Source organism: Apis laboriosa, unplaced genomic scaffold, assembly GCF_014066325.1.
Source record: "Apis laboriosa isolate Shangri-la unplaced genomic scaffold, ASM1406632v1 scaffold12_cov154, whole genome shotgun sequence".
Taxonomy (NCBI): domain Eukaryota; kingdom Metazoa; phylum Arthropoda; class Insecta; order Hymenoptera; family Apidae; genus Apis; species Apis laboriosa.
Genome location: NW_025221207.1, coordinates 2,619,938 through 2,639,494, shown reverse-complemented (window position 1 = coordinate 2,639,494; position 19,557 = coordinate 2,619,938). Strand labels below are relative to the sequence as shown.

Genomic DNA, 19,557 nt, shown 5'->3' with positions numbered 1-19,557 from the left:
GAAACTTGGAAAATGCATACTCTCGATACATGCGATGATTCCCTTCTCATTGTCGGAGGTTGTCTATTTGCGGAGGTAGCCGTACCTGGTTGCCTGCCGCTTGCCCTCGTGGGAGTCAGCTAAGGGAAATCAATATCTCACTAGGGGTAGAGAATACGAGAAAGAGAGAGATAAAATAGGGAGAGTAGGAGTTGGCGAAGGAAAAGCAAGAGAAAGAGGAGGCCGAGAGAAGATGTAGGAGGTGGAGGTGGAGAAGTTGGAGGGTGTAAGAGGTGAAAGAGGATAGGAAGTAGGAAGGAAAAGAAGGACGCAGTCTGCGCTCCGACGACCTCGCTCGTTCGTGGTCTTCTGCGGCCGTAGTGCCACGCGTGAACTCGAGTACCGCGGTAGCAGCACGCGTAACTCGTGCAAGAATCCCCCACTACTACTATAGTACTCCATTACGCTCGTTATTACCGGCAGCGCTCGGTCGGTCACACACGCTAGCACGGGCCGGTCCGTTCGGTCGGTAGCGCGTACCGCGTGTGTTCTTTCGCGCTATAACAACCACCGTTATACCGCGCACGCTACCTGGACGTTACCCCGCGTGTGTAACCGCGTATACAGCCAACTCGTTCCAATCCAATCGGCCGCTTAGCGGGAACTGGAGACGAAAACCTTGCCCGCACCGTGTTGCCGTCCTCCGGACTCGCTCCAAACTCACTCTCATTCTCCATCCCCTTTGCTCTCCCGCTTCCTGAAATGCGTTCTCACTCTTGTCCTCTTTCTCCGTTCACCTATCTTGCTCGCGCCGCGTTCTCGCACTCCGCGCGCTTCTCAGCGAAACTTTCCCGGCGTCGGGACACGCTGCCACCACCACCATCACCACCACCACTACCGCCAACGATACCAACACTATCGCTACTCTACCACCACCGACATCCACCGTGCCGTTACCTTCGTCTTTTCGACGTTTACCAACACTGACAACGAGATTCTCTACACATCTACGATGTTTCACCACCACCAGATCCATCCCTCCTTTCATTCCAATTCTCCCCGGTTGGACACCGGTGTTTCTCTTTCCTTCATATATCCCACGCTTCCTTCTCTAGTTCTCCTTCAAGTTTCACACAACTTTTCCAGCTCCCCACCAGAGAGGCACAGACAACGTCGACGCTGTCGCGACGACATACGCTATATTCCGCGCGCGCGGATCTTTTCTATCTTTATCCCCTTTCGCTTGCTAACTTGCCCGTTCGTTTCTTGTCCTGGGAATGCGCGTTACAGTCTAAAGTATATTCTCACGAATATTCGCTAACGCTACAACACCTCATCTCTCTCTCTCTCTCTCTCTCTCTCTCTCTCTCTCTCTCTCTCTCTCTCTTTTTCCACCACCCTCTGTACCCTTTTCTTTCTCTTTTTCACCGCCTCTCTCTGTTCGCGCATAAATGGACCGAACTTCAGGCAAAGCGATGAAACCATCGTGTTAAGTACCGATTCAGAAACTCGACGACGAGCCAGCTTAATTCGTGCCTGCACTTTTTATACGAACGCTTGAAAATCGTTTTGCAATTTTTTTGATTACAAATGGGTTGGGACGTTGTCGAATGTACGGTCGACATAATTTCCTGAGTTCGTATAGCGTTGCCATCTCGTAAACCGAACGATATAGATTTTACTTTCAGGCAGTAGGTCGCGTTGAATCAGACATTAATATAACTACGACAGTGATTTATCAGACGCGTGTACACAAGGCAAGGCGTTTGATCAACGTAAATTTTCGACGTATGCAGCAAATTTAACGCATTCACGAACACAGATTAGATCGTATTGCGGATGTTAATGCGCTATTATAGCCGTGTAATACACTAGATGTAAATGTATTATCATAATTGTATAATAAACGAAATATAATCAAATAAAAATCGATGCGAAATCTTTCCTCGCAACTTGATAAAACTTTGCACGAAAAAATTAATCGATTCAAATTAAACTTGATGCTCCTGAGAATTTTTAACTGAAACATTTTCGTAGAAACTGATATCAAATTTTATTGCAATTGAAAAAATTTCTTATAAAAAAAAAAAAATATTCGATAAGAATATCCGATAATAAAAATTATCATTTTCAAAATGGAATAAAAATAATTTCATGGAATAAAAATAATCAAAAATTTATGCGATCCTAATCTTTGAGTAGCACGGAATATGATTTGATCTGACTCCACGATATTCATCGATGCTCAAAAAAGATAGAAAAAACTTTTCCAAATACGTCACACGGATCGAAGAATCCCTGAAAAGCAGCGAACCAACACTTTCCACGTCAGAAAAATTTTACATGTGAATCATAATGCGGTAAATCTCATAAGTCCAACCGACTGCGTCGAACGAGAAAACGTCTATTGTAGTGTGCATGCCTTAAGCAGTGGCACGCTTCGACAAGGGTGGAAGGGAAGAGAAAACGGGGTGTGCGCGTGGCCGGACGTCGTGACGCCTGCGTCAATCTGCGATTCATTGCCCTGGCAACGGCGACGCTCATCGTCGTGCCTTTTTCTCTTTCCCACCGAGCTCAATCGTCGTTTCACTTATCTCTTTCGACATACGGATATTCCCATTTTCCTTTCCTACCGACTTCCGTCTCCGTCCCACTAGTCGCGTTTCCAACTTAGCTAGCCTCCTTATCCTCATATCACGGGGACAAACCGTTCAAGTTTCTGCAACGTAACAAGTGGATATCCTCATTTCTTACACGATCATTTCCCGTACTTGTACATCTTTCACTGTCTTCGCGGATTTCGTTTCTTCTATAAGAAACGTTGCCAGTCGTATCGTTTTTCGATAATCGTCGGTATTCGATACAATTTTCGACGGATACGAAGCTATTCGGGGCACGATTTTGATTCAACAAAAAAAAAAATCGAAAGATTATTATTTCGACAATGTTTATCCGACGACGCGTCTGCAATTTAATTTCTTTGCAATTAAAGGAAATCGTGTTGCGTCTTTGTTCTTGTACAATGTAAAATAATAAACTATTTCTACTTTTCTGATCCACAAAGGGATAAGAAAAGTGCTATCATTTTTCACCCTTTCAATGAGAAATACATATTTTCTATATTTGATAAATTTATAGAAAGTAGTACGAGTTATTTCTAAAGAGACGTGATATGAATTTGAAAAATATCTTCATATTTTTCACGATAAAATTTGTTCTCATCTTTCGATTTTTTTTCATATATAATTAAATTAATTAGATTCTTTTTAATAGTATTTTCAAAAATATGTTGTTATTTTGATAAAATGAAAATCGTTTCGATATTAAAATGAGAATAAGACTAATTAAATTATGACTTACAAAGAATAAGCATATCATGTGATATAGCTCTATATAATAATAATAAATGCCAAAAAAAAAAAGAGTTTTCCAGTGCAGAATTCGAATCTTGTTCTCTTTTTATCGAAGACGAGACTTGATTGAAAATTTCTAAGATGTTTTAAGTTAAGTTATCAAAATTTTGTTTCAAATAAAAAGTTCACTTTAATGTAACATATTCTGGGCCTTTTAAAAGAATCGATTTAAATAGACTGCTCACGCTGCAATAGACTTATCTAAATTTATATATAGAAAACAGTTTCATCAGATTCGCAAAAGAAGAAAAGACTCTTTCGTTCCCTCTGCTATTATATCCAGCACTTTCAACTTCCATCGATTGAATAACGAAGTCTACCCCCCCATTTCCCCTTTATCACAGATAAAGTTCTCTGTCATAATAACTTTGGCGTCTCTAAATGGTACGTATATCCGTAATAAATTGTTCTTGCAAACTTTCTAGATGGCAAGCTATATAAATAGTCTCGTGGAATCTTCCCCGTACCGTGCGTTCTCTACAACCCACCATCACCCCGAACCAACCTCAACCCCTCTTCGAGACGCGCTATACTACTCTTAAAGATGCTTTTCATTGCACTCCTACACAGTGAAATCCGATCGATGAGAGTATCTCGTTTTATCGCATGGCCAACTTGTTCCGTTCAATGTCCTCCTCCAACAAACCGGACCTCGAATCCTACTATACGCATCTTCCATTGTGTATTTCGCGACCTTATCTTCTCTCGTTTCCTCTATCCTTTAAAATCTCTGTTTCTTTCTGCATTTCATTTTTTTTTCTGTCCTATTCTTTACAGATGGATACGAACTTTAGAGAAGGATAAATAGCTTGATATTCATGCTTATTTCGTAAGTTCTATAATTTTATTATTATTTTCAAAAATTTTATTACCATAAAATCTGTTAAGCTTTCTTTATTAGTTTTTTTTTTAATCTCATTTGCGCAAAAGCTACTACGATTTTCTTCCTGTTGTATCCTGTTAGCTACATTTTGATCTTCTTGTCCGACTCGTTTCTTTATTTCCATTGTTACCATTCGTTACAGTTTATATCGACTTAATTGACTTCGCTTCAACCCGTGAAATCTCGACATGGTGGGTAATTGTGTGTGCGCGAGAAAGACTGATTGGTACGTGTCGATGGTTTATTCGAATATCAACGATCAACAATTTGAATCGCTGAAGAGTTCAATCGATGCAGTATACACAGAGAGATATAAACGACCATTTGCGAGGGAACATTTAAATAACTTCTATTAATATATTGCGATATTACTGAAGATTCTATCAAAGTCGAGTACTCTTTTCATACCTTTGATCAACACCTTTTATACGACTGAAAAGCGATCAGGATTAAAAATTTCACACCTTTAATTGAATCAAATACAAAGAATGCTCAAAGAATCATTTGAATCTTATGATACGTTTTCAAGTGATGCGGTAATAATAAATCTGAAGGAATGTAAAACTCGTAAAGAGATGAGATACAATTTTCGTGAACTAAATTCATGAAAACTATCTATTCATTTCCACCTCAAGAGACTTTCTGCTTCTTTCGGTATACCAAGAAAAGTTTTACATGCGCGCTGAAGTTTTCACCCGCAATTACTTGGGTATCTAAACTTGCTGGATAGTAATAAAGACTTCCCCTCTCGTATATACCTGCTTATCTGAATTAATAAAGTGAACTTATTCTTATTTATTAAATAGAAACTTTTGTGTCATATTATTGATCGAATAAGAATAAAAAAAATTAATGACACATTTTTGTAATTACATCTATTATCTTTTATAATTCATCTAGTTTAATTCGCTGTTATAAAATTTGTCATGATATCATCAAACCGCTTGAATATTAAAAATGTTAGTTATAATAATAATAAAAATAATGAAATGTACTACTATACTATACTAATGCACTTGTTTATATATATTATATAAAACATTCTATATCATATAAACATATATATATATATATATATTATAAAATATATACAATCTAAAACTAATTCAATCATTATTACCATAATTTATCAATTCTTAAAGACATGAATAATCATGAACATGAGAAACTAATTCTAAACAATTGATGCATGCAATTATTACCATCAATATGTTATATTGCATAATAATTTATCAATTTAATGTATTTATAAATTACAAATTAGGGCTTATAGAATTATAATAGAATTGTTTATAAATATATAAATATGTATTACTAATATCATATATAAATTGCAAAATTTTATTTATTTTATTACGAAACTTATTATTTTGTAAAAAATTTTATTAATATTAATAACTTATAATTTATAACTTGTAAAAACTTTATTGATATTAGCTCCATTTGAGAATAAATATATTTATTAATTTAAATTCTGGTGAAATTACTTAACAGCACAGAGAGAAAAATAATGTAACTATAAAGGAAATATCGACATTATCAAAAATAATAACAATTCGAAATTTGAATAAAAAAATAACAAAAATAACAATCATATCAGAATATATTCAACAATGTCACAATGACATCAGTAATAGCAAAAATTGTTTTCTATCTAATACATAATTTGTAATATTCAATTTCCTAACAAAAATTTTTAATAATGATTCATATTATAAGTAGAAAAGAGTAAAAATTTTTAAATTTTTTAAGTTAAGAAACTGAATTACTTTTATCATAATATCTGAGAAATTATGAAAGCCAAAGAAAAACCTATCTAATAAAAGTTGCACGATACAAAAGACCTTGTGATGACAAAGATTTCTTTCTATATGAAGATGCTAAGACATGAATGATCGTATTAATCTTAAGTCCAGTGACATAATTTTCTGACAATAAAATAAAAATTTTATAAAAAATATAATAATTTATATTTGTTATGCAAAAATTTAACTTACGCTTATATTGCGATTTTAATGTATTTAAAATATTAAATAATTCAAATAATATTTTGTTTCATTGCAAAGAATTTAAGAATTGCAAGAATTCAAATAATATTTTGTTTCATTGCAAGAATTTAAAGAACAATATAGATTTTACATATCATTTTCTATAATTAATTTTTTAAGAAAAGTATACGAGAGAAATCTCGTAAAAAAAAATCAAATAAAAAACGAATCTTATAACTGTTAAAAATATGTATTTTGTCAAAAACATATTTTTAAAATATATATCCAACATGCTTTTTAAATTATATTATTTAATAATTTAATCAACTTGACTTGATTTAATAACTTGATAAATTTATTTTAGAAAAATAAAACAATTCATCAGATTTAATTCATCAGATTGTTTAAAAATAAATTTTTAAAAAATACATAAAATAATTATATATGTAGAAGCAAAAAAACTTACCAAAATAGAATTTCAATTCGAAGAAAGATAAATATATTTGCTCTTGATTTATAATTTAATGTAGTTTTTTGTATAGCGCCTAAAATATAAAATCTATGTTAGCATATGAATCTTACATATCATTGACATTTTTTACAATCAGTATTTATTATACAATTTATATTTTCAATATAAATTTTCACTATAAATTATTAACATACCATTATGAACTTTTAATAAACTTTTTTTATATTACTTTCTTTATTTTTCAATTAAGTTCCAGATTCGATTATTAATCATCACTTATGAACATAATAAACTCAAAATTAATAAGCATGTATACATTTAATACATCAAAAACAATATTATAGCATTCTTTAAATTTCATTAATATATTTCACATGTAAAAATAAAACAATCATAAAAAATATTCACTTTAAATGTTCAAATATTTTCTTATTTTTAAACACAAAAATAGATGTCACATTAATTGATATATCATTGCCAACATAACCGTGTTACCGTTATAACTTGAATTTCACAGAAGTTTTAAAATTGCTCTCTAAATTTTGATTTGTCTGCGCAGAAAATGGTGGGGAGCTGTAACGAACTGCCGCAGTGTTGCACATTGCACCACGTGTCTACTTGGAAAGTTCGCGGGATAAGCAATGGCAAGCCACGTTGATGTTACAGTTACCTACCATATTGACCATCTTCAGATTAAGCATTATTAAACATTCACAAGGTATACGTGTTGCATATATGACTGGAGGATAGTCTTATACTACTTTATTGTGTTCATAATCTTTACTTTATATTTTCACTAGAAATGTTATTCTTGAATTTTTTTATATCTACATATATAATAACATGTAAATATTATACATTCAAAAAATATTATTCGAAATTATACAACATTTCACTAATTAAATATATAACTTATCATAAATTATATTATCAAACAAAGTAAATTTATTACTTTATTTTAATAGATAATTATTAATATAATGTTTTTTTCAAAATAATTTTATATTTTAAAAAATATGAAACATTTTCGATTATCGTGCAGTATTATTTCATATATATATATATTTACAATATATACATATATTACCATAGACGAAGTATCAAATAGATTCACATTTTACATCATAGATGAATTTTATCTGTGACTAATACATTATATTTTTTAAATAAAATAATTTAAATAAATTTTTTTTAATAAGTTTAAAATAAGCATATATAAATATAATAAATAATTAATGAGTATATTAATAAGTATAATATAATAATAAGATTTTTATAAAATATAATAAGTTTTTTTTAATTCTAAATGTAAAATAATGAAGGTTTTAATTCCAGTCGCTATTAACGCTACAATCGTTTTCTGTATTGAACCGATAATGTTGTATGTGACATGAAAATGGTAAGAGGATCAAGTAATTTTCGATATAATCTAAAAGAATTTTATATCTAGGGACTTATATCTAGAGATTCATATATCTATGCCCTAAATTCTTTAAACACGAAAAAACATTGCATGTTATATCTATTTTGTATATTGTCTATGCCATTATTACTATACTTGTACTAAAAACTATATAGTTAAAATATAAATTTCTAAATATTCTTTTATATAAAAATTTTCAAAATTATATATAAAAAGGAAAAGTTAAGTAAGTTTATTGAATAAATAAATTATCATTAATAGTTTCTTCTATCAAACGATATATTATACATCTTTTTCTAATATTTTAAAATACTAATTTAATGATAAATAAAATTGTTTTTAGCATAAATATAGTTTTGATATGATTATAATAGTATAAGATTTGAAGGAAACAACAAATTTTATCTTAAATTTAAATCTATTGCAATCGGCAATATCATTTTCTACTATTACGAATTCATTTATACAAATTTTGTTCAAGTAATGCACAATTTTATCTAACAACAGTTAATCAACAAATATCGTTTCCTATTTTCGTTACGCATGAGGTTTACTGTTGCATTATCAAAGCTTAATTTATTTTAATATTGTACCTATTATATATTAAGGACAATGTCTTATCAATTATATCGAAACACAACATTAGGTAATACATTACAAGAAAGCCTGGATGAATTGATTCAAGTAAGTGTAAAAATATATTGAGGTTAAGATTGTCAATCAATCTTAATCAATCTTATTTCTATTATTATTGTAGAATTTATTATATACATTTCATTTAAAAAAAAAGTTTTCATTGATATATTATATCTTCACACAATGTCATAATTTTAAATTTAAAATAAACAATAAATTTTAATTTTAATATGAATTTTTAATAGAATTTTTTAATTATAAGTTAAATATATATATAATCTAATAAATTCAACTCGTATAATGTTATAGTATGGACAAATTACACCTCAATTAGCAATTAAAGTACTATTACAATTTGATAAAGCAATAAATCAAGCACTTGCAACCAGAGTTAAATCACGACTTACATTTAAGGTAAATATTGATATAATTGTAATTTGTAAATAATAATTATTATAATTATTTAAATTTTTTATACATATTTTTTATAAATATTACTAATTATTTAAATTTTTTAGGCTGGTAAATTAAATACTTATAGATTTTGTGATAATGTATGGACTTTTATGCTTAATGATGTTGAATTTCGTGAAGTTCAAGAAGTTGCAATAGTAGATAAAGTTAAAATTGTTGCTTGTGATGGAAAAAGTAAGTAATTAATAAAGAAATCTTATTTTTATAATTATCTAATTAATTGTTTACAAATGTCTATATTAAAAAAAAAATTAGTTATTTCTAAAAAGTATTATATAAAGTATTATATAAAGTATGATAATTATTGAATTTTTATATTACAGCATTGGATGGAGATGCAGCAGCAAAGCGATAACATCATTTACATATTTGAATATATTATTATATTATAAATAAAAAAAATATTAATTATAAAGAAATTTCATAATAGATAATCAAAACAAAGTATATATATAATATATCCAATATAGATATATAATTTTCATTTTATTTTATAACAATTTAATTTTGTTATACACTATATCTTAAATATCATTAAAAATATCATAATATTATGTTGAAAATAGATATTTAAATATTAACTTTTTTGTCATATCAAAACTTAGCATTAGCTTTATTTTTGTATTATACTTGGGAATGGATAGATTTTACATATTATATTTACTATAACTTATCTTGAAAAATATAAAAATATATTGTATAATATAATCTTTCTATGTGGTCCAATCTGTTGTTCCAAAGATGTAAATAATTTTTCAAACGAGACTGTAAGATTTATTAGGATATTTAAGTGATACAAAGTGGCATTAAGGTTATATAAGAATGTAATTACAGTGTACTTTGTATTATAAATAGAATTTTTAAATATTAATAATATTCTTTCATTATTTATAATAATTTATTCATAAGTACATACAATAAATTTATAGTAAGAAGTAATGTACCTATACTTGTTATCATTAATATAACAGTTTGTCTAATATTTTTATTATGAGGTGTAAAATTTAATAAATAAAGTATAAGTATATTTATGATATATTGTCCATCTAAAAAGAAACAAGGCACGATATTAATAACTGCTAATCCCGCAGAAAATATCGTAATATATTTACAAAGAAGAGTTAAAACTTCTGGTAATTTAGGACTTAAGAATGAATATTTGGGTACCCAATCAGATACATCAATTGTCCGATAAATATCTGCTGGATATCCAAAAAATAAGACATCCTTTCCTTCTTTTCTTTTTATTTGAACAATCTACAACAGAAATAAATTTATTAAATAAATTAATTTTCAATTTTATTTGATAAAATTTTATTTAATTTTATTTAATTTAAATACTTAAATACTTTTCTAATTGTAAGTTATTCTTATATACACACCTTAGTAATATTATCAAGGGAAGGTCTTAAACAATGAGTATCATGAAATATGCATTGGTAACTAGCATGACAAAAATTTTGTGACTGATTAATCATAGTTCTAGCTGGAAGACAAGAATGAGGTGGCAAATGTAAAGGAGCTGCTTGAGGCCCTTCAATATATTCAAAACATAAATTTCCAATTGCTTCACTATCTGGTGTACAACAATTAATAACACCATTAGTTTTCTGTTTTGATGGGACTGATTCATCATATTCCTATTTATTGATTTAAAATATAAAAATGTTTATTTATTGTAATAATAAAATAAATAATAAAATAAATAAATAATATTAAAAAAAAAATTATATACAAAGATATTACCTGAATAAATGATTGTTTAACACAATATCCAAGAGCTGGTTGATTAATTGTATTCAATATACAATCATACCAGTCTTCAGCATGTTTTATAGAACAGTCATTTATCTCATATATTACATCCTGTTCAAGAAGTCCTGTAGGACCTAATACAGGTGAATTCTATAAATTAATATGTAAATTTTTATAGAAAGAATTTACAATTTCTAATTTTATATTTCATGATTAGTTTTATCTTAATCAATTTTATTTATTTATATTAAACAATAAGTTTATAAAATATAATAATTATTAATATATTAATATATTCATTGTTTCGAAGATTATCAGCATTTAAAAAAAATATATATTATGAAATAAGCTATAGCATTTTGTTATAAATGTACTTACATTAATGTTATAAATGTACTTTATAATTTATATTAATTCATATACATTAATTTGACAGTTTAATCAACATGATTAAAGCATGATTAATCAACTTACAGGTAAAATAGTTTTTACATAAATTCCATTTCCCACTGCATAAAATGGTGCCCACAACCATGTAGAAAGCATAAGAATGGTGGCAGCCACTGTAGCAAGTACTACATTATGCCAAATTCCTGCACAAGTAACTCTTAGTTGATTTTTTAATGGTAATGAACTAAGTTGTTCACTGCTTATATGTACATAAGCTATAGGTATTGTAAATGCAATTAGTATTCCTAGACCAAATAACTGAACATCTTCTCTTGCTGCAGCCAATGCATGTCCTAATTCATGCATAATACTGCAAATTGTTAATGTAATGATATAATATCCAATTTCATTAAAGGGCACATCTATTCCAGGTAACTGTAGAAAATAAAGATGTATTATTTAATAAAACATATATTATTTAATTTTATCAAATAAAATCTTTTATTAAATTTATTAGTAAACATAAAATATTATTAAATATAATTTATATTTGATATATTTTTACTATAAAAAAAATTAAATTTAAAATATAATTTTCTTATAAGAATTTATTTCATTAAATTATCTTTAAAAATTATCTCATTAAAATAAATATTTAAATATTATATTAAATTATAATTACCATAGGTTCTAATAAAGGTTCAGAATTAGTATTATCAATAGATGGTCCGTTAGTCCATATATTGAATGTCATTCTTAAAATTGCAATTGTAGCAATAGGTAAAATAATAACACTAACAATCACTCCTGCATTAAACCAAACAGTCCAAAATTTAGAACGATCCATTCCCCATTTAATTATCTTACGATTAAATGCTGTAGTAAACCATTTTATTCGTAATATTTGAACTTCTAATCCAGTATTTTTCAAAAAATATAAGTAAGGATAATGTGAACATGTCTGTAAAATAAAATTCATAATTATTTAAAGATATATAATTGAAATCATTATTAAGATTAATATTTCTTTTTAAAATAATTATTTAATTTATTTAAATTAATTATTTAATTTAAATAAATATTTATTTTTTCATAATTTTAAAAATATTTGAAAATACATTCAATAAATTATACCTTAAAAATTGTGTCAAAAAAGAATAGCGAACAATGAATGAGACCTATTATAATTAATACATTTAAAACTTCCATTTTCGAATATTTTATTTTTATTTTTTATATAAACACTTTTCATATTACATTATGTATTGTACGTAAATATTTCTTTATTAAACTTCAGTTGGTATAACTTGTATAAAACTGATTTTTTTATATATAGTTGATACGAATGTGCTAGTAAAATATGACTGACAGTTGCATTCCCTAGATAATAGCATTTACTATTTTTATGATTACATTTATATTGAAAATAATATTCATTGAATTTTAAAATAATAGAACATAATAATTTAAAAACTTTTTGCAAAGTAGCTTATTTAAACTAAATTATTTAAACTAAATTTATTATTTATTTTTTTATTTCTATAAATATAAATATAATTCTTCTGTTGAAATAATTTTTATTTATTAAATATTATTTTTTTTTCTATTTTCTTTTGTTTTTATTATATTTATATATATATATATATATATTATTTTGTAAAAAACTTCTAAATATTACATAGGGAATTCAATATGAATGAGAATAGTTGACTGAATAATAATGACTTAGATACATCTAGAATAGAATACCATTCGATTATATTTGATCATTATCACTTTTACTTTGTTTATAACCTTTACTTATTAAATTAATAATGATATATGATATTTAATATATAATTTGGTATTTAATAATAATTTTTATTTCGTGTATAATTTAAAATCATTATTGTTATACTGACATGTCGTTAACTATCGAAAAACAAATTGAATTATTGTTAACTGGTCATCCTTTAGAAATTGATGATATGCATGAAACCATTCATGCTGCACAAAATGAAATAGGTAAAAATAAAATTTATAAATAATTAAATATCTGAAAATGATATTTTATTGATATTTTTATACATTATTTTATATGTTAATATTTTATATTTTTTATATGTTTTATATATATATATTAATTTTAATTTATTACATAGTGTTATAAAACTTATAGATAAAAAATATGGTAAAAATTATAAATATTTAATCTTTTTAACTTTTAATTCACATATTTAATCTTGATTTAAATAAATTCTTGCTAATCTTAATTTTTTTTTATGTAATCATTATTTATTATTAACATACAATAAAAAATATAGGAGAAACAGGAGTATCTAGTACTTATATACCAATTTGTCAGAAAACTGTAACATACATTGTTGCTGCAGTAATAATAAATAATCAAGGAGAAATATTAATGATGCAAGAAGCTAAATCTACTTGCAATGGAAAATGGTATTTACCTGCTGGTCGAGTTGAGCCTAATGAAAATTTATTAGATGCTGTTAAAAGAGAAGTTTTAGAAGAAACTGGACTTATATTACAACCAGAAACATTGATATTAATAGAATGTGCAACTGGTTCATGGTTTCGATTTGTATTTACTGGCAAAATAATTGGTGGTAAATTGAAAACATTAGAAGAAGCAAATAAAGAATCATTGCAAGCATGTTGGATAAGTAATATAAATGATTTAACACTCAGATCACATGATATTGTATCTTTGATAGAAAGAGGTAAAATTTATATCACGAATAAAGATGTTTCACAACATCCGAATTTAATGCCAATTAGTACACCATTAAACAAATTATTATTACGACTAATAATCACCTCAAAGAAAAGAGCAACGTAAGTTATATTCATTTGAAACATATTTTATTTAACTTTATTTTACACTGAAGTTTGAAATTTATTTTTAAGTATATCATTGCTTATGCTTGATTCTTTAGTATTTACGCTTTCAGTAAGGTCACTGGTGATAGTTTTCATAACAGAACAGCAACAATCTGATTATGACTGTGAATATGGATGAAGGCTTAGGTTGAAGTATAGTAGGTACACTTACATGCACATGCACTTGTACATATACATTTATAACAATAAATATAATTATTTATTTTTATCATTTCTGTTAAAACTCATAATACTAACAATTTAAATTTTTACAATTAAATCACAATTAATACTCTTAGATTAATTACTCTTTATTATTTACTCTTTATTAATTACTCTTTATTATTAATTACTATAATACATAATATAATACATAATATAATAATATAAAATAATAATATAAATTTTACTATAATATATATATTATAAAATTACTAATTATATTTTAATTATGTAATTATAAATTTGACTAATAAAAAATGTAAATAAATTAATATTTTCTTTATAACATTTTTCTGTAAATAACATATTTGATTGCATTGAAAATAATATTTATCAAAAATTACTATTTTATCATCTTTTTATCATCTATAAATTAATATATAATTATGTTATAATATATTTTATCAACAGGAATAAATTGCATATTCTTATATCAAATGCAATGCCATTTCATTTACCAATTTGTGAAATTAATCCAAATCGCAATCTTCTTTCAACTCTACATAATTTTATGAAGGTAAATTTTTATTTTAAATACATATTATATATTATTTTGATATAATATAAATAATTTTATATTATTATTTGATATAAATTATTTAGGAATTATTTGGAAATGGAGTAGCACAACATAAACCACATGGAGTACTTTCTCTAGAATTTAGTGGAGGACAAGGAGCAGATGGACTTTGTTTAACATTATTAGTATCATTTAAGTTACCTGTGGAAAATGTACCTGCTAATGAAAAATTTATTTGGTACGAATTGCCTGAAAATCTTGCTGCAAGTATCACTCATCGATTACCGCGAAATATGACTGTGCCTTTAAGTGTAATACGATAATCAAATATATATAATCTAAGTGCACATTAGATGTGTATAACATAATTGCATTTCAAATTTTAATTTATTTTTTTAGAGGTAAAAACATTTTGGATTAGCATTATATTTTGATTAAAATTGTGCATTTAATTAAATTTTTATAATTATTTCTAAAAATATATTTAAAAATTTTTTAATTATTGCTTGTTGTAAATTTTGTAATTGGAAAGAAAATAATATATATACATGCACATATGCATATAATTTTATATATACGCATACATAAATTAGATATACTTATCTCATATTAGAAATATCTAACAATTTCTAATTTAAAAAATATTTATATCATACATTTACATTTTTCCTAGTCTATACCAATGATTTTTTAACAAGAATGAATATATAACATATAATTTTTTTGACCTCGTAATATTTCTAAAACTTTATAATATTAATTAAATAATTAATTTTACATAATATGATATTATATATTAATACTTATTGTATATGAATTATATATATTAGTTTATTTTGTTAAAAAGAAGTTACAAAAACTTCCAGTTATTACCAAAAATTGTTGAAGATCTCTATTTCAATTTTAAGATTTATGTAAAAATTTTTATAAAAATAATCATAATTTAGAAAAATTGGAAAACTGACACATTATAGAAATTTATTTTTATATATTACAAAGAAATATTCCAAATACACATACATAAAATATATATACATATATATATATAAAATTATAAAATAATTATTATATTTAAACTCAAAAAATATTAATAATAATAATAAATATATATATTATTATATTAAATATATATGTTACATTATGGAAATGTATTGTATTTAATAAGAAGAAAATTTTAAATTATTTTTAATGTTACTTAAATAACATTTTTTTTAAGTTTTTTTGAGATTTTTATGTAATAATAAGCAATTTTTTATGGTATATATATTATTTATTAACAATGTAATAATTGAAATAAAAAATATTAATTATAACTTAATTTAATTAATAATTAAACTTAATAATTCCTGTATATCACATAAATAAATACATTATTAATAAATCAATATTTTTATAGAAATTTATTTAATATTTTATTTAAAAATAGAGAATATGTCAAAAAAATGAATATAAAATATTTATATCAAATTTAAAAATGTTAAATATCACAGAATTATTACATAATTAATAATATTTATACAAAATTTTTCAGTATACTTTCGATGTTTTTTATATATAACAATAATAAAAATAAATTTTGTACAAAAAAGTATATATTTAGTATATTTTTTCATATTACATTCTTTAAAATAGAATATATAATAAAAGTTTTTTAAATATTTAATATTTGAATAAGCATTATACATATACATAAATAATAAAATAAAAAATTATTATTATATATATATAAATAAACTTATATAAATGCTTAATGTATTATATAAAATTGCACATATTTTTAATTATATTCATATAGTTATAACATGATTACATATTATATATTATCTAAATAGGTCTTATTTTTTATAATATAAAACTTACATATAAAAAAATATATATATTTATATACTCATAATTGATATGATATTAATAATAATTATTACAAAATTTAAACTCTGATAATACATTTTTACAGTAATTATAGTTATAAAATAAATTTATAAGTTGAACTATCATTAATATATTTACTCAGTATATTAAAATTTTTTTTGATGGCAAAATTTTAATTGTGTTAGAATAGTTTACTATTAGTTTATTCATCATTACTTTCATTTTTTATAGGAACAATATTGTTTATATTAGACATTATTTTAATATCAGTAGTTTGAGTTAATGGTAAATTATTGAATGAATTTCTAGTTGTATTAAGATTTACTGCACCACTTATTTCTTGTTTTTCATTATCATATTGATTAATATTAGTATTAATATTTATAATATGTTTTTTCATATGAGTTGTTAAATTTCCACTATGATAAAAGTCTTTTCCACAAACTTTACATTGAAATGGTTTAATTCCAGAATGTATTCTTTCATGAATTGATAAATTTCCACTATGTCTAAATTCTTTACCACATACAGCACATTTATATGGTTTTATACCTGAATGAGTTCTTAAGTGTGTTGATAAGTTTCCACTATGACTAAACATTTTTCCACATATTTGACAACCATAAGGTCTTTCACCAGAATGTGTCCTCATATGGATAGCTAAATTTCCACTATGGGTAAAACATTTCCCACATTGATTACATTTATAAGGCCGTTCTCCATTATGAGTTCTCATATGTATAAATAAGTTACTTTTATGTCCAAATTCTTTAAAACATATTTCACATTGACATTTAAGTTTTTTTCCTATATTTAATTCTGAAGAATTTTTAGATGGTCTTCCAGGACGATTAGATTTTGTAGGAGATATAGGTTCAGAAATTGTTATTTGATTTACAAATTTTGTTGATTGTATATTGTTGATTTGAGGAAATTGTGATTGTTCAGCTTTTTGAGTCATATCTATATGATGTCTTTGATTCATTTGATTCAAACTTTCTTCCTGATTAACTTGAAAAATTGTATTATTTTGTACATAATTTTTCATATATGTTAATGAATTATTTTCCTAAAATATTTAATTTATGATTAGTTTCTTAATAAAATATTGCATAAATTATATGATTTTATATTTACAATTATTTGAATTTAATAAATTAATAAATTAAATAATGTATAATTTTAAATGAAATTATATATTTTTAAATATTTATAATATTTATTGAAATTATAAAACCTACTTCAGTTTGAAATAAACTGCATTGACCATGGATTTGATTTTTTGAATATATTTCATTAGATAACTGTGCATGATTCCAAAATTGTGATAATTCATTATATTTATAATCTTCTTCAATAAATGAATATTTAGAATTATTTGGAACATTAACTTTATCATCAGAGTTAACATCTTCTATTCTCATACATTCATGTTTTATTTGTAGAGGATGAAACATCTATACATGTATATATATTAAAAAATAATTAAAATTAATAATATTTTTATGTTATTTATTAAAAATAATTAGAAGAATTTTAATTTATTAATTGATTTATCAAAATAAAAAGGCTATATTTCAAAGAGAAGATATTTTTTTAATTAGAAATTCAAAATTATTAATATTGAATAATTATTTGCAAGACAAATAAATAAACATTTAAAATTTATATAAAATACACATACATTTAAAAAAAGATATTTTAAAAGTAATAATCACTGCACTATAAGTTTCAATTCTTCATAGTTTAGTCAAAAAATCAATTTTAAAACAAACAACATGACTGACATACACTGTCACTTAAACACATTTATTTATTATATGTATCTTGTACAAAGAAATAGTTATTTATAAACATTTTTGTAAAATATCAATATATCAAATAATTAAAGGCTGTTTTATTAGATTAAAAAGTTCAATTTATTTCATAAATAATATAAATTTTTTATATCATCAACAGTGCCATCTAGGAAAACTACTATCTTTTGGAGGGCTAAATTAGTAATTTTTGAATTTTATTACACCTAACTAAACATTTTAAATATTTTTAAATTTAAAATAGATTTAATGTATGCATTAAATCTTAGAACAAATAATACAATCAAATAAAAAATAATTTTACATAAAAACATAAATTAAAAAAAAAAATAAAATTTAAGACTTCAATTTCAAGTAAATTAAAATTAAAAATTTTTATATAAAATTTATTATAAAATTAATAAATATAAAATATTTATAATACATGTGAATAAAAATCAATATATAAATATTTATAAATATTAATATATATAAATCAAGAAATCAGTATATATATTCATACTTTATTTATAATCTTATTTGTAAAATATCTTTATGTCTGTTATTTTTATTATTATTAATTTAATATTTGAACTATAATTTTTAACTACGTTTATAAAAATAATATATAAATAGTATCCTTTTTTTTTTCTCTTTATTTACAATATCAAATATGTTATAAAAATATTCTATAAAGAATATTATATTAATTATTTTATTTTTATTATTTTTATAAAAAAAAAGAATACATATGTGAAAATTTATTTAAAATCTAATAATTTTAGTTATATAAATAAATTAATAATATTTATAATTATATATTTTTTTTAATCAAATTTATAATCTATTCACTTTCC

The 19,557-nt window shown here is 24.6% G+C and overlaps 4 protein-coding genes across 4 annotated transcripts; 2 read left to right on the top strand and 2 right to left on the bottom strand.

The window, feature by feature from the left end:
* The first annotated feature begins 8,337 nt into the window (after nt 1-8,337).
* LOC122720420 (transcription initiation factor IIA subunit 2) lies at nt 8,338-9,683 on the top strand. The gene is made up of 5 exons (XM_043947143.1): nt 8,338-8,384; nt 8,502-8,842; nt 9,104-9,208; nt 9,313-9,442; nt 9,592-9,683. The coding sequence occupies exons 2-5, from the start codon at nt 8,771-8,773 to the stop codon at nt 9,621-9,623; spliced, it is 339 nt and encodes a 112-aa protein (XP_043803078.1). The 5' UTR covers nt 8,338-8,384; nt 8,502-8,770; the 3' UTR covers nt 9,624-9,683.
* Nucleotides 9,684-10,151: 468 nt separating this feature from the next.
* Nucleotides 10,152-12,708, bottom strand: LOC122720419 (membrane-bound transcription factor site-2 protease). The gene is made up of 6 exons (XM_043947142.1): nt 12,548-12,708; nt 12,096-12,374; nt 11,498-11,848; nt 11,015-11,173; nt 10,651-10,908; nt 10,152-10,525 (listed from the first exon to the last, which is right to left on the bottom strand). The coding sequence occupies exons 1-6, from the start codon at nt 12,620-12,622 to the stop codon at nt 10,157-10,159; spliced, it is 1,491 nt and encodes a 496-aa protein (XP_043803077.1). The 5' UTR covers nt 12,623-12,708; the 3' UTR covers nt 10,152-10,156.
* A 466-nt stretch (nt 12,709-13,174) lies between these two features.
* On the top strand, nt 13,175-15,384 carry LOC122720482 (8-oxo-dGDP phosphatase NUDT18). Its single transcript, XM_043947238.1, has 4 exons — nt 13,175-13,417; nt 13,717-14,248; nt 14,927-15,032; nt 15,119-15,384. The coding sequence occupies exons 1-4, from the start codon at nt 13,315-13,317 to the stop codon at nt 15,356-15,358; spliced, it is 981 nt and encodes a 326-aa protein (XP_043803173.1). The 5' UTR covers nt 13,175-13,314; the 3' UTR covers nt 15,359-15,384.
* Nucleotides 15,385-17,080: 1,696 nt separating this feature from the next.
* On the bottom strand, nt 17,081-18,760 carry LOC122720520 (zinc finger protein 846-like). The gene is made up of 3 exons (XM_043947287.1): nt 18,589-18,760; nt 18,146-18,361; nt 17,081-17,973 (listed from the first exon to the last, which is right to left on the bottom strand). The coding sequence occupies exons 2-3, from the start codon at nt 18,359-18,361 to the stop codon at nt 17,107-17,109; spliced, it is 1,083 nt and encodes a 360-aa protein (XP_043803222.1). The 5' UTR covers nt 18,589-18,760; the 3' UTR covers nt 17,081-17,106.
* Nucleotides 18,761-19,557: the final 797 nt, after the last annotated feature.

Coding starts and splice junctions, on each gene's coding strand:
- LOC122720419 (XM_043947142.1), bottom strand. CDS start 12,622: ATGGAAGTTTTAAATGTATTAATTATAATAGGTCTCATTCATTGTTCG. Junction 11,849..12,095: donor AACCTTTATTAGAACCTATG/GTAATTATAATT, acceptor TATTTTCTACAG/TTACCTGGAATAGATGTGCC. Junction 11,174..11,497: donor ATGTAAAAACTATTTTACCT/GTAAGTTGATTA, acceptor ATTAATTTATAG/AATTCACCTGTATTAGGTCC.
- LOC122720420 (XM_043947143.1), top strand. CDS start 8,771: ATGTCTTATCAATTATATCGAAACACAACATTAGGTAATACATTACAA. Junction 8,843..9,103: donor GCCTGGATGAATTGATTCAA/GTAAGTGTAAAA, acceptor ATAATGTTATAG/TATGGACAAATTACACCTCA. Junction 9,443..9,591: donor TGTTGCTTGTGATGGAAAAA/GTAAGTAATTAA, acceptor TTTATATTACAG/CATTGGATGGAGATGCAGCA.
- LOC122720520 (XM_043947287.1), bottom strand. CDS start 18,361: ATGTTTCATCCTCTACAAATAAAACATGAATGTATGAGAATAGAAGAT. Junction 17,974..18,145: donor GCAGTTTATTTCAAACTGAA/GTAGGTTTTATA, acceptor TAAATATTTTAG/GAAAATAATTCATTAACATA.
- LOC122720482 (XM_043947238.1), top strand. CDS start 13,315: ATGTCGTTAACTATCGAAAAACAAATTGAATTATTGTTAACTGGTCAT. Junction 13,418..13,716: donor TGCTGCACAAAATGAAATAG/GTAAAAATAAAA, acceptor TAAAAAATATAG/GAGAAACAGGAGTATCTAGT. Junction 15,033..15,118: donor CTCTACATAATTTTATGAAG/GTAAATTTTTAT, acceptor TAAATTATTTAG/GAATTATTTGGAAATGGAGT.